Consider the following 14604-nt stretch of genomic DNA (forward strand, 5'->3'; position numbering starts at 1 on the left):
GTGTTTAATTCATTTAGTGAAAGAGTTGGAATTGATTAATTGTAGCAGATTATTTTAACAGAAGTCTTAAATTTGCAATGAACTTGGTATTTTTTTTTTCCTCTTTTTTCTGCCTATCACTAGTGCAACTGATTGTTCAATCAAAACTCAGAATCACCTGGGGACTTTACAAACCTCCCCATACCCAGGTGATACCCCATATTAATTAAACAGTGCCTGGGGATAGGAGCCAGCCATCAGTTGTTTAAACTACAGTGACCCAATGGATAAGGGGGGAAAAATTGGCTTGAAAAATATAATTTCTAGGAAGTATGAGATAACTGTACAGTTAAATGTTTCAAATACTCTACGTTTTTTCTTTTGATCAAAGAGTGTGATACAATAGATATATTGAACAATAATTTACAAAATAAGATAGAATACTAAAATTTGCCAAATTGAGACGTTAAGGTGGGTGCTTGTTGTCAAATTGAGTACAGAAAGAACAGAAATATCAAGAAAGCACTATAGTTTATTAGAAGTTTGCATGGTATACAGTGATACCACAGGCGTGCTTTATGAACCTAAGAAAGGTCCCCTCAAAGAAATGTAGACAGATTTCTTAGTAACCAGCAGAGTGCACGGAGGAGAACCTCATTAAGTATTTAAAGGAATTGTTAAATATAGTGAACCCCAAGTTTCTCTTCGAAGAATCAGTCTTTCAGTGTGTTCAGCTCTCTTATTCTTTGATTCTCCATTTTAAAGTTTAACCTTCTGGTTCTCTTTCTCTCCTTGCTCCTAGTTTCAGTAAACAGCTTTACCACCAGTTCTAATCAGTAGTTCACATTTGTTCCCCTGGTCACCTGCTCCGTCCTGACTCATCCTGGTCACCTGTTTGACTTGAGTCACCCCTGGTCACCTGCTCTGACCTAAGTCACCTTTAGTTACCTGTTCCTAACCGTCCCTCCTGCCAAACTACCCACCCCACCACTCTGGCTCATACCCCTACTCTCTTTAAAACAGTCAATCAGAATTGGCTTAGACTGTGCAGTCCAACCCTAGCCAGTAGGGAAATGACACAGCAGCAGGGCCCTGTGTCAGGAATAAGAACTCCTGCCCCTCCCCTGTCCAGGTGTGCTCTCACCATTACTCCATTCGCAAGTTGCACCCTTCTATAGAAGTAAAAATTGCCTTGCTGAGAAAATTAAATTTATGTTCGAATGCTATTTCCTTGTGGTATCAAAAAATTATTTATAACAGAATTAGGAGTTTTTTGAGCCTTGAGGCTGGGGAGAAGTAACCAGAGAGAACCTTATCTGCACCTGCATTTTGTCTAACCATTTGTGCCCTACTTATTACTTTTACTGCTCATACATACTTCTTCATTACTTCTAAAATTCTGGAGAATGCCCTAAAATGTAAGCTACTCCTCCCCAGCTAGTGTGGGATTTGCATCTCACCCAGATGAAAGAGCAAGCCAATTGCCAGACCTGTAGCCAAGTGAGTCAGCACCTGTACCTTGCAAGAATGCATACAAACTCCAGGGCTGCTCTCTCCTGGAGAGGGAGGGAGGGGATTTAAAAACCTGCAGCAGCATGGGGGAGGGGTCTGTTTGTCCTTCTGTCTCTGGGGAAGTAACTCGCTCAAACTGCCTTCCTTGCTGAGCTGCTTCGCGCAGCTTTGAGGAAGGTCTAGTGAAATTGGTCTTTCCATTACATCTGGATGTACTACCAGAGAGTTCTGCTGCTGTTGTTTTTTAGCTTTTCTTTCTTTTTCATTGAGTCTTTAAAAGGCAATTGTCGACACTCTGCCTACGATTTGGTGTCTGCCCACTTTGGAGTCTTCAGTCTGGGCAGTAACTCTTTCCCCTTTTTCCTGCTGGCCTGTCCCCCTCTCTGGATTGAAGTCACCTGCTAAGACAATGGTATGTGCTTTGACTCCTGATCTAAAAGGAACAGAATTACCTAACAGTTCCAGGGGCATCCTTTGGGGGAACTAGCCCTGGGCTTCTGTTCAGCTGAAGTTGTGTTTTGACGATGCTTCTTGGTCTGTTGTGGTAAGTCCTCACAAAAGCCAAGCAAACGACTGAAATACAGGTTGTGTGCTTTCTGCTGTATTTTCCTCTTACCTTCCCCTGGCCCTTGTGTTCTTATCTAACCTAGATTATCATTTCTTTTGTGAGCACTCCCTTTACCCTTCTTACTTTGCACTGTCATAGTAGTGGCACAATCTTAGCTTTCAGAATATTCTAAAAGATAGAAAGGGAGAGCTAGTTTAAGTAAGTTCATCTCTAAAGAAACCTAGTGTTGTAGCCTTGTGACCCCTAGGTGTAGAATTCCGCCTTAAGACTTGACTGTGTTTTCAGTTTGATGCATGATTTATCTGAAACTTTGACTTGGCCTATTTGTGTGTTTTTATTGTTGAATGGAGGTTAATGTCGCAACAGTTTTCATGTTTTTGAGAGTGTGGTTGAACCTTGTTTAAAAAAAAAATCTTGAAGGAAACCTAGAGTGATGGGCAGTTTGGTAGTTATGTATAATTTATATTTACTTTTTTTTTTCTTAGACAGAGTTTTGCTCTTATTGCCCAGGCTGGAGTGTAGTGGGGCTCACTGCAACCTTCACCTTCCGGGTTCAAGCCATTCTTCTGCCTCAGCCTCCCGAGTAGTTAGGATTACAGGCATGTGCCACCACGCCCGGCTAATTTTGTATTTTTAGTAGAGACGGGGTTTCACCAGGTTGGCCAGGCTGGTCTGGAACTCCTGACCTCAGGTGATCCACCCGCCTCAGCCTCCCAAAGTGCTGGGATTACAAGCGTGAGCTGCTGCACCTGGCTATATTTATTTTCATCTAGGTAGATAGGTATCTTTTTTATTCTTTTGAGAGTTGAGCCCTTTGTCTTCAGGACACTCCATAATAAAGAACCTCACAAGCACTTAACAGTCTCATGGCTTACTTTACAGCCTTTATCATTATTGACAAGCTTAGTGCATCTTCTGTCTGAACCTGCCTGTAAATTGTGATGATCTTTCCACTGTCTTCTAGGACTACCGACCAGACTCCCGGAAATCATGTTGGTAGGATCCCAGTCTTTTTCGCCTGGAGGGCCCAATGGGATCATTAGAAGCCAGTCCTTCGCGGGTTTCAGCGGCCTCCAGGAAAGGCGATCCAGGCAAGTACTGTGTGGTTCTCTCCCGGGGTGCAGCTTGCCAAGGAAGTGAACTTTGATGTTGTGAAGAGGGTCTGTGTGCATTTGGCGTCATCAGCCTCCCCCCACCTCTGCCCACTATTTTAATCTTCTTTATGGAAAGGATGTACCAAAAATTAAGTGCTATAGTTTATTTTCTATCATTTAGAATTCCTCCTGCAAGGATGATGGCTAAGGATTTAGGACAAACCAGTGATATATGCATAGACCTCTCACTACCCCTACTTCCACCCCTTTTTGAAGCGCATTTTCCATTGCATTCAGACTTTGGAGACTATGTTTGCTATAAAGTCATGCAGTGGATACTGACTATGCCTCTGCAGATTGACTCTGGGGAGCAGGTGTCATTCAGACAGGGGTTGCCAGAGTGAGTCTTTCTAGTTTCGTGAATCTCCTCTCATCTGAAACAGGACTTAGGGGAACTCAAGAAAGAAAGAACAGATAGTGAATAAGCAACAGGTAACCAAGTTTATCTTCAGTTTTTCTGTTATCATAAAGGTCTTTGCCCTCTGAGGGGCCCTATGTGCTTTGTTTGACCTGTATTGTCCCAATTGTGCACGCGGTGATGGCAGGGATTGTAATGAATAACTAACCTGGGAGGGGTGCAGTAGGCAGCTTCTGGCCTCAGAGATCTCGGCTTTCCTGCTGATAACCGGGTCAGTGAGTGGCCTAGCCTCTGCATCTCCTAATCAGATCAGTACTCTGGTTTTAAGTTATCAAATATCCATCTTACCACTGCAAACTGTATCCCTGACACTACTAGAGATGCTGAAATGTTATGTTATACCTAGTCAGTAAATGTACTTCCTAAAAATAAAACTTAAAAAAAAGCTACATGTATTTTAAATGTCATATAGAATTAGCTATTTGTCATGCTTATGGTCCCTTATCGAAAAGGATTTATTCACATCCTCGTTGAATTTCATAGACACTTGTATCTAAAATTGCGTAGTACATGTATTTTTTTAGTTGGATTATATCCTTCTGCCTGTTAATTATGTCCACCTGGAGCTCTTTGCCCTTAGCTTCCTATGACGTTTTAGAAAAGCAATACATTTTCACTCAGAATACACATTCCCTGAGGCCAGACTTTGACTCTAGGTAGCCTCTGCCCAACAAAACTTTCTGGTTTCAGCAGTTAACAAATCCAATACTAAGAAACTAAATGCAGGATGGCTCAGATCTGGGAACATTACCTTCTGCAGAGGACACTAATGTGAACACAAGATTGGTCAGGCGCAGTGGCTCATGCCTGTAATCCCAGCACTTTGAGAGTCTAATGCTGGAGATTACTGGAAGCCAAGAGATCAAGACCAGTCTGGGCAACATAGCACATAGCAAGACCCCACTCTACAAAAAAAGTTTTAAAAAATTATCCCAGCACTTTGAGAGGCCACAGCAGGAGGATTGCCTGAAGCCAGACCCTATCTCTACAAAAAAAAAAAAAAAAATTAGCCAGGCATGCTGGTGCATGCCTGTGGTCCCAGTTCCTTGGGAGGCTGAGGAGGAGGATCACTTGAGCCCAGGAGTTCAAGGCTGCAGTGAGCTATGATCACACCACTGCACTTTACCCTGGGCACCAAAGTGAGACCCCCTCTCTTTAAAAACAACAACCAACTATTTAGCTGGGTGTGGTGGTACATGCTACTTGGGAGGCTGAGGATCGCTTGAGTTCATGAGCCCGGGAGTTCAAGGCTGCAGTGAGCTGTGATCACACCACCACACTCCAGCCTGGATGACAGAGGAAGAATGTCTCTAAAACAAATAAGTAAATAATAGAAGACATTTTTCTTTGGTCAAATCCTTTTGGATGCCCAATCCTCACAATTTCTTCTGTTCTTTTTTTCTTTCTATAGGTGTAACTCCTTCATTGAAAATTCCTCCGCTCTCAAGAAGCCTCAGGCCAAACTGAAGAAAATGCACAATTTAGGCCACAAAAACAACAATCTCCCCAAAGAGCCTCAGCCTAAAAGGGTGGAGGAAGTCTACAGGGCCTTGAAAAATGGACTTGAGTAAGAACTTGAACCTGATAATGTACTTTAAGGAAAGAACCAAGGGGTCAGAGAAAAGCTGGTCTTATGAGATCATTTTTTATATGTCTATTTCGGTAGGAGGTATTTTATTCTTGCACCACAATTAGGGAAGCCTGACATAAGTCCCAAAGATGGGAAATATGTTGGTATTCCACGTCATATTCATAACATTGATGGAGACCTGGAACCTGTGCCGTATTGAGTTTCACTTAAACAATGATGGACAGACATATCCATTCTAGAGATTGCTGAAGGAGAGTTCTGAAACCTCCCTGATACCTTACAGGGATTGTGAACCCAGAATAAGACTTCCCTGCTGTGCAGTGGGACATTCACTATTTGTTCTATTTGACTAGATAGAATTCTGTGAGGCCAGAGCCAGGGCTGACTCTACAGACATCTTGCCCCTTGCCTCCCCATTGGTTTTTCTTTTCTTGACTTTCAGCCTTTTTCTCTTTTTCTACTTTCCCAGCTGGATAGTATCCAGTGCCACTGCTAGAGCTTTCAAAATGTTGAAAGATTGGGAAAATAAAAAGCCTCCTCCCCAACTACAGAGCAAGGTTCAATTTTTAATCCCCTTTGAGAAGGAAAAGTCAGCAACAGCACCAGATTCCACTTAACAGGCACAGAGATTACGATTATATCTTGTCTTATCTTTGCAGTGAATATCTGGAGGTTCACCAGACGGAGCTGGACAAGTTGACAGCTCAGTTAAAAGACATGAAAAGAAACTCTCGCCTGGTAGGTACTATCCAGTCATTAGGATGTTAACACTGTTCTTTTTAGCCAAATATCTTCTTTTACTGGATGGGACTGGGGAGGAATGTTTAAGAAGAGGAGATCCAAGGGGCAGAGTACTATCTGCATCCCCCCAGTATGTCTTAGAAGGAAAAAGAAGGGTGTGTTTTCTTCTTAATGTGTTCTACTTAATACTTTTCAGTATTTTCCAAGCATGTTTATGAGATCATTTTTTTAAATGTCTATCTTCATGAAACTTTATAATCAGGAAAAAAAAATTTAATGTCCTCTACCACCCTCCCAAATAATATAAGTAAATGAAAAGTTGAAGTTTTCCTAGCATATTGTTAGTACATACAGAATTTGGGTCCAGGCACGGTAGCTCATGCCTGTTATCCCAACACTTTGGGAAGCCAAGGCGGGAGGAACGCTTGAGGCCAGGAGTTCGAGCCCAGCCTGGGCAATAAAGTGAGACCCTGTCTCTGTTTTTAAAAAATATAAAAAATTAATATAAAGAATTTGGAATTTAGAACTTTTACTTTGTCTCCAATTTTTAAAAAATATAATCTGTAAAATCAGGGAGGGAAAAGAGGCTGAAAGGTGTAACCACCATGAGAAGTTAGAGTTCTTAGACCAGATCAAGTACATGTTATGTTGCAAATTTCTTCTTTTCTAATGAATCTGTGAGGACTTGTGTGATTGAAGAGGTGGTTCTAATGTCTACACTATTTTAAATGGTTTTGTTCAGCTCTAGATATTATACCTTACTGTTTCAAGAAATCAGTCCAAGAAAACTCAACTTATTCCTAGGGGGTGCAGCTAGACAGTCATAGCTGCTGTCTTTTTCTTTTATAGGAAATGTGCTCAAATGTATACTGTTGTCCTTTTCAAAGGCGTAGAGATTCAAGGCTTTATCAATGTTAACAATTTTTGTGTTCTACTGATGTTAGGATATAAATTGCCTGCATCTGTGTGGAACCCCTTGTGTCAGGGCTTTCAGAGCTGGTGAATGCCCTTGACCATCCTCAGTGGCTGCAAATGTCCCTCCTGGAAAACAACGGTGAACGAATGCAGGGGCTTCTGCCAAGACCTCCTGTTCCTTAAAAATCCTTCAGTTGGAGGATACGAGGATAGTGCACTGATTATACTACGATACTGTGAGCACACAGGAAATGAGCTGGCTTTGAAAACAATTTCAGAAAAGCTTATCACAGCCTCAGGAACTCTTCTTAAGGCCGGGCGTGGTGACTCACGCCTGTAATCCCCAGCACTTTGAGAGGCCGAGGCGGGTGGATCACCCGAGGTCAGGAATTCAAGACCAGCCTGGCCAACATGGCGAGACCCTGTCTCTACTAAAAATACAAAAATTAGCTGGGCATGGTGGCAGGCACTGTAATCCCAGCTACTCGAGAGGCTGAGGTGGGAGAATCACTTGAACCAGAAAGGCGGAGGTTGTGGTGAGCCGAGATCATGCCACTGCACTCCAGCGTGGGCAACAAGAGCGAAACTCTGTCTCAAAAAAAAAAAGAGAGAACTCTTCTTAAATATCAATTTTATTTGCTTAGACAGCGAGGCAAGTATTTTTTAACACATACGCCACTGCTATGTTTTATATTCATACCATTTATTTTAAATTTTTTTTAATGACTGTGAATTTCCATGCCCCTCAATAGGTAGGACAGGAGAGCTCAAAGCAAGTGAAAACTTTAAAGATCCCAAGGGGCAGGGAGGACTGCATGCAATGCTAGAAACAGAGTGTAAATCAATGTCAGCTCTTAAATGTACTCTTACTGGTATTTAAAATAACCCGTTTTTATTCTTTTAAAGCAAATGTAAAATATCCAGTAGAATTTTGTAGAGCTGATTATTATTTCCACAGATAATGTGGAAATGTGTGCTAAATCATTCTGTTAAGATGGGTAACCTTTTGGAGGATGATGTTTAAATGCAGATACTCCTTTTTTTATTGTAGGGTGTGCTGTATGACCTAGACAAGGTAAGTTGCCATTCTGTGTTGGGGTGCTAATAAGAAAAAAATTCTGCATCTTTGCTGGGCGCGGTGGCTCACACCTGTAATCCCAGCACTTTGGGAGGCTGGGGTGGGTGGATCGCTTGAGCCTAGGAGTTCGAGACCTGCCTGGGCAATGTGGCAAAATCCCATCTCTACCAAAAGATGAAATATAAAACATTATCCAGGCATGGTGGTGTGTGCCTGTGGTCCCAGCTACCCAGGAGACTGAGGTGGGAGGATCACCTGAAGCCAGGCGGTCAAGGCTGCAGTGAGCCATGATTGCACCCACTGCACTCCAGCCTGGGTGAGCGAGCAAAACCCTGTCTCAAAAAATAAAATAGAACTCTGCATCCTTGAGAAGTCAATGGGAGACCCTCTTAGGGACAGTAAAATCCTAGAGAACTGACAGTTTTTCGAATCCTGGAAAAATGCATACTCTTGTCTAATGAGGATAATACAAGTACTGTGATCTATAGATTAAATAAAGTATTTAAGGTTACATCCATAAAAATGCCACTGGGTTGTAGTGTTTTGATAAGTTTGTGTTTTGATAAGTTTAAGAACTTCCCAAGCGTTTGGAGGCCTTTACCTGTGTTGTCTCTGAATATAAATTACTATACTTCATCAAATCTAAGTCATTGTTGATTATAAAATGAACCATTATTTCATGTGCCATGAAGAGAAAAAAAGGATTCCAGTTAAAATCTGACAGTTGTTTCATTTCACCTAAAATTTGTATTTTATAGTTATCAAGAAAACTGTTAGGTCTATTTAGACACAGATTTCTTTCTTTCTTTTTAAAAAAATTTATATATGATGCTGCTCCATACCTTCCTATGTGCACAATAATTTTATTTCAACGCTGAATCATAGTGTATTCTTTTTGAAGACATTTTAAAAGGCGATTAAATTAAATGCATATAATAATAATTACAACTCAAAGAGATAACACATGAACAACTATGATTATCTTTGAGCTTGTACAGGCAGCTGTCTGCCAGTAGCAATTGTAAAATGCACCCCAATTTCAGAGACACTAAAATGTGAATGGAAAAAAGAAAAACAATCTTAGAAGATAAAATATATTATTATGAAGAAATTTAAATATACTCCAATATGATACTGTTCTGTCAGAATCTAATGACTTCCATTGGATTGGCCTTTCTTTATGTTAAACACAAGGATTCCGATAACTAATTCAAGTTCACATCTCAGAATATTTATTCAATATTACAAAAATAAATTTCCAGGGCCAGGCACAGTGGCTCATGTCTGTAATCTCAGCACTTTGGGAGGCCAAGGTGGGTGGATCACCTGAGGTCAGAAGTTCAAGACCTGCCTGGTCAACATGGAGAAACCCCGTCTCTACTAAATATACAAAAATTAGGCAGGTGTGGTGGCGAGTGCCTGTAATGCCAGCTACTCAAGAGGCTGAGGCAGGAGAATCGCTTGAACCCAGGAGGCAGAGGTTGCAGTGAGCCGAGAACACGCCATTATGCTCTAGCCTGGGCAACAAGAGCGAAACTTTGTCTCAAAATAAGAAAAAAATTCCAAATTGGTATTCGCGAACCTCTAAAATAGCATCAGAGATAGGAGGAAAGGGGAAGGAAAGGAGAAATATATTGGATTTTCTAGTACTTTTGAGTATGATATAATAAAGATATTCTCACAAGCCTGAGTCAAATGAACTATAAATGACTGTACTTTCTCAAACTTCTTTTAATTCCAGCAAATTAAAACAATTGAACGATACATGAGACGCCTGGAGTTTCACATTAGTAAGGTAATTGAAGTTCCTGTTCTCGTTGCCTGTTTTTCAGTTCTGTTGCTAATCAGGTACACCTTTGGCCTGAGCGTAGTATCTAGTGCATGGAGAACTTCCTATCCAATTGACTCCCAAGCTGACTAGCAATTAAGTCCTCAAGTGGGCACTAAAGATGGAGGAACAATAAGAATGGAAGGCTTGATGACCCGGCACAGTTTGGGCTCTACCTCAGTTCTACAAACATTTAAGTGCTAAGTAACAGGCACAGTGCCCGGTGGAGGACTTCCAGCGTCAGTGTAGTGTACTTAAACTATCAATCAAACTAGCCCTACAAAAAACTTCATTTTTGCCTGACTTTACACTCTGGTTCCACATAACACTTGGTACCCCATAAACTTCTTCATGAAGGCCTTGTAACTACCAAAAGACCGCTGTTTCAGCGCCTCCCTCAATCTCTCTCAAGCTCTTGGTTCTTTCCACTCTCCCTCATATAGCATGGTTTTCAGGTGCCGTGTTATCCCCTCTGCCCTAGATGTGCACTAGCTTGCCAGTATCCCACACACCCAGCCCTGAACCCTATAGTTCACTGGTGGTACAATGAGGCTATCACCCCCTTGTTCTGGGCACTGTCAGGAGTTACTGGTGCCAGCTAGAAAACATCTACCTTTAGAGGCAGCTAAATCACACAATTATCAATTCCTGTTTGTCTATATCCATTAGCCTCTCTTCCAAGTGGGAAGCCTGGGAATTTTAGCAGATCTCTCTAAGAGTCAGAAGCCCTAGGTTCTAGTCCCAGCTCTGCCACATACTCACTTGCTGTGTCATCTGTGTGAATCTTGGCTTTCCACTCTGTGAAGTGGCGCTGGGGAGGTGCACAGATTTGATCTACATGATCCTAAGAATCCTTTCCCGTTTAAAATTCTAGGATGATTTGTATGTGTGAATACACATGTATATGCTACTGCCTTCATACATTCTTGCTTTGAAAGATATTTACTACCTAGGCAAATCTGAAATTGCTCCTATTTCTGTGAAACTCAATAAATAAAACAATGACATCCATCAGAAGTTATTTATGTGGCAGGCAAGCTTTGACCTATTATTGTTTAATTCAAAAAACAGCAAGAAAACTATCAGTATGAAGTAAGGGTATATTTATCAATATTGTATCCATGCTTGTTAGATACAACAATCCTAATGGTTTTCAAAGGTCAGTGGTACTCTTTCTGTTTGCAACATCTTATATCCAGATGCCTAACAAATGATATGTAATTGAATGATTCAATTAATCAGTTTATTTAATGAGCCATTGCTGACTCATAGGTAAGATAAATGCTTGCCTACAAATGGCTGTCTGCTAAGGTGACTACATAGGTATACTTTATCCAAAAGTTTCATTCTATTTGGCTAGGATAGGTTGATATTTAAGCAAAAACAAAGAATAAACTTTCTTGCTACACAAAGTAATAGATTAAGTCATTATGGCTATACCAATGGTCCTGTGAGCACTGTCTCCTTATTGAAAGGATAACAAGCTCAGAAACTTTGGCGTACCCACTAGTAGGGAAAAGGGTTGCAGGGGGCGTTCCCCAGAAGACCACATGGGTGACATAGCCTGACCTGCATTGGAAGAGATATTAGCACTTGGGTTTCTAAAAGTTTTGTGGGGATCTCCCACATCAGAACAATTTGCAATGTTTACTTAAAATTTCAAATTCCTGGCCCAGCCCTAACCTATGGAATCAGCACCTCACAGTGGGGCCTGGGCATCAGCATTTTAACAAGCTCACCAGATGAGGCTTAGCTTTAAAGCATGGAAACCACACTGTATGCCAACCATCAACCAAAAGATGTCATCAGCAGATAGGACACTCCTTGAGTCTTATATCTCCCTGTTAATCAGAGATAAATCCATTGACCCTGAAGATTAAAGATGATTCTTTTCAATTTGGGCATTCTTCTTAGTGGAGTTGAGTGCATTGTTGAAGTAAATAGCAACAAAGAATCCTTTAATCAAGAGAATAATTTTTAGTCTCTTAATGTTTGCATTCTAAGCTAAGTGTCATTGATATCTGTGTAGACAAAGCAATTATGGAAAATTGTACTCCTCAGACAGGTTATAGTAATGCTTTTGAGTGAGCAGCCAAAAGTTTGCCTTCAGAACAAAAGGGGACTCTTAAACTCTGAAATCTAGTATATGCATCTCCACCTTCTGGATCTATAGTTAAGCTTCCTTTTTGAAGAAACAAAGTTCATACTGAACTGAAAATTCAAACAGTGCTAGGTAAGTATGCCTCCCCAAAGTAATAGGTTTTATTTGCTTTTGACAATGCCTGATGATATTGTTGTTTGTTTTCTGCCTGAAAATTATTGTAGATAACTGCAGTCAATTAAAGATAGTACCGGACTTGTAGAGATAAATATCATTAGGAATAACTTTAGAACAGGTTTTTTTTTTTTTCCCAGCTAAGCACAGTGATGTGCACTTGTAGTCTCAGCTACTTGAGAGGTTGAAACAAGAGGATCACTTGAGCCCAGCAGTTAGAAATCAGCCTGAGCAACATAGCAAGACCACATCTCAAAAAAAAAAAAACATTTTTTTCAACCCTAGCACTGCTGGCATTTGCAGATAATTCTCTCCTGCAGGAGCTGTCCTCTGCATTATAGGATGTTTAGCAGCATGCCTGGCCTCTACCCACTAGATGCCAGTGGTCAAAATTGCCTTGGGTTGATTGAGAATCACCGCCTTAGAAGAATTAGCTGATTATCAGGCTTATATGAGTATAAAATCAATAGTCATTTGAAAATGGTATATTATTATTATTTAGAAGCATAAGTATAGATGTGTAGCAAAAGAAAGTTCATTTATATTGCTTCCACTTATTTTTTTTTTGTAATTGTCATATAATTTACATGAAAAAGAGTTCAGTTCTTAAGTGTTCAGTTTGATATATTTTGACAATTGTGTTTTACCCTAATTTTAAGAATAACTTTTTCTCTTTACAGTTGAGCCAAGACTTCACAAAAATTATCTTCAATATATATCCCCAAGTTACTTTATGAAATACTAAGTCTGGATATGTAAATATCAGGATTACAAATCCTAATATTGTGACACTACCTCTTAAAGTGATATTAGCCTAGGATACTACCAAGTTTTCACCTTGGTATGAAATTGTATAAACCCTTTCAGTGTTTGTTCTATAAACAGAAGGCTCTCATCTTCCTTATTTATTACTTACAGTCTTATTTAATACTTACTTATTTTTATTATTTAATACTTATTTAATAATTTAGTACTTACAGAAGGCTCTCATCTTATTTAGTACTTACAGTCCACCCATGGACCCACAAAGTCACCTAGGAGTCATTTTAAACAATTCCAATGATGGCCTCAAACAATGCAAAAGAGGTGTTTCCCTTTTGCATAATTTGAAAACAGGATTAGAGCAAAATCTGTTTTGAGACAAAATGTATCACAGTGGCTAAAATAAAAGTGATCGGTCCCTATCTAAAAGGATAATACTTCTACAGGATTCTCTTTGTAGAGGTCAGAAATGTAAAGTACATTAATCATGTAACAATGATCTATGTATTTTCTTTCAAGCCTGACATTTATTTCTGTTTCCTGTTTTGATTCTGGCAGGTAGATGAACTCTATGAAGCTTATTGTATCCAGCGACGCCTCCAGGATGGTGCTAGCAAAATGAAGCAAGCCTTCGCAACATCCCCTGCCAGCAAAGCTGCCCGGGAGAGTCTATCAGAGATCAATCGGAGCTACAAGGAGTACACAGAGGTATAACCCACTAACCTGCTTAAGTTGCCGAATCCCAACTGGCCTGGTGTGAATTGTTGGTAATTGCCAAGAACAAGGCAAACAGCAACCCACAACCTCATTCTTTCTCTAGAAAGATAGGTTCTACTGTTAGCCTCAAAAGTATGCAAGAAAGGCAATCGGTGGAATTGCTTAAAATGAATGAATAAGCTGAGAGTGGTGGCACATGCCTATAGTCCTAGTTACTCAAGAGGCTGAGGCAAGAGCATTGCTTGAGCCCAGGAGTTTGAGGCTGCAGTGAGTTACGATCACGCCACTGCACTTCAGCCTGGGTGACAGAGTGAGACCGCATCTCTAAAATAAAATAAAATGAATGCATAAGCCACATTGCCCTGATTTGTGTCATTGAAACACACTTCTAAATATTCTAGTGTAAATCGAGCCGAGTTTTATCCCTGGAAGTGGAGCAGACCGTATGGTTCAGATAGCTACACTGGATGTCAGTGTTGGATATCAGTAACACTCTGCCTACAATGTTTTTTTTAATTGTGAGAAATTTTTATCATAAAGGAGCCAAGATTAAGAACCACGAACAGAAGTGTGCTTTCCTGGTTTCCAGCTCTCTGGAAGAGGTAGAGAAGTCTTCACTCCTCCTGGGGTCACCTAATACCAATGTGTTTGATGAAATGACTAAATTATTAAAGCAGCACTCCTCACTATCCCATGAGTCTTTGTTCAGAGATCAGATTTCATGAATGAAGTCATCAGCCTGTAGAGGGTCTGTTGGACAATTCCCAGAGCTGAGCATCTGTCTCAGCCCTGGAATCAGAGGGACAGCTTGGATGACTGTCAGTAGGATCCCTTTGTGTGTACACTCCCACGTTGCCTCTTGTCTAAACCAAGTGTGTCTCTTTATTTGACTGAAAGCATAGCTTCTTTACCTAACTTCCTCCTTTAGAATTATTTATTTATTTATTTATTTATTTATTTTTGAGAGATGGAGTCTTGCTCTGTCGCGCAGGCTGGAGTGCAGTGGTGCGATCTTGGTTCACTGCAACCTCTACCTCCTGGGTTCAAGTGATTCTCCTGTCTCAGC

The 14604-nt window shown here is 40.6% G+C and overlaps 1 protein-coding gene across 7 annotated transcripts in view; it reads left to right on the forward strand.

Moving 5' to 3' along the window:
* Positions 1 to 14604, forward strand: part of RIPOR2 (RHO family interacting cell polarization regulator 2) — a 256335-nt gene that overhangs the window by 170001 nt on the left and 71730 nt on the right. For all 7 annotated transcript variants that reach the window (XM_017878522.1, XM_017878521.1, XM_017878527.1 and 4 more), the window contains 6 exons: positions 3024 to 3150; positions 5043 to 5198; positions 5882 to 5960; positions 7930 to 7953; positions 9698 to 9751; positions 13380 to 13529. In XM_017878522.1, the coding sequence (XP_017734011.1) occupies positions 3024 to 3150; positions 5043 to 5198; positions 5882 to 5960; positions 7930 to 7953; positions 9698 to 9751; positions 13380 to 13529 (590 nt within the window). The remainder of the gene's footprint in view (positions 1 to 3023; positions 3151 to 5042; positions 5199 to 5881; positions 5961 to 7929; positions 7954 to 9697; positions 9752 to 13379; positions 13530 to 14604) is intronic.

The sequence above is a fragment of the Rhinopithecus bieti genome, unplaced genomic scaffold (assembly GCF_001698545.2).
Source record: "Rhinopithecus bieti isolate Rb0 unplaced genomic scaffold, ASM169854v2 scaffold_11110, whole genome shotgun sequence".
Classification (NCBI taxonomy): Eukaryota; Metazoa; Chordata; class Mammalia; order Primates; family Cercopithecidae; genus Rhinopithecus; species Rhinopithecus bieti.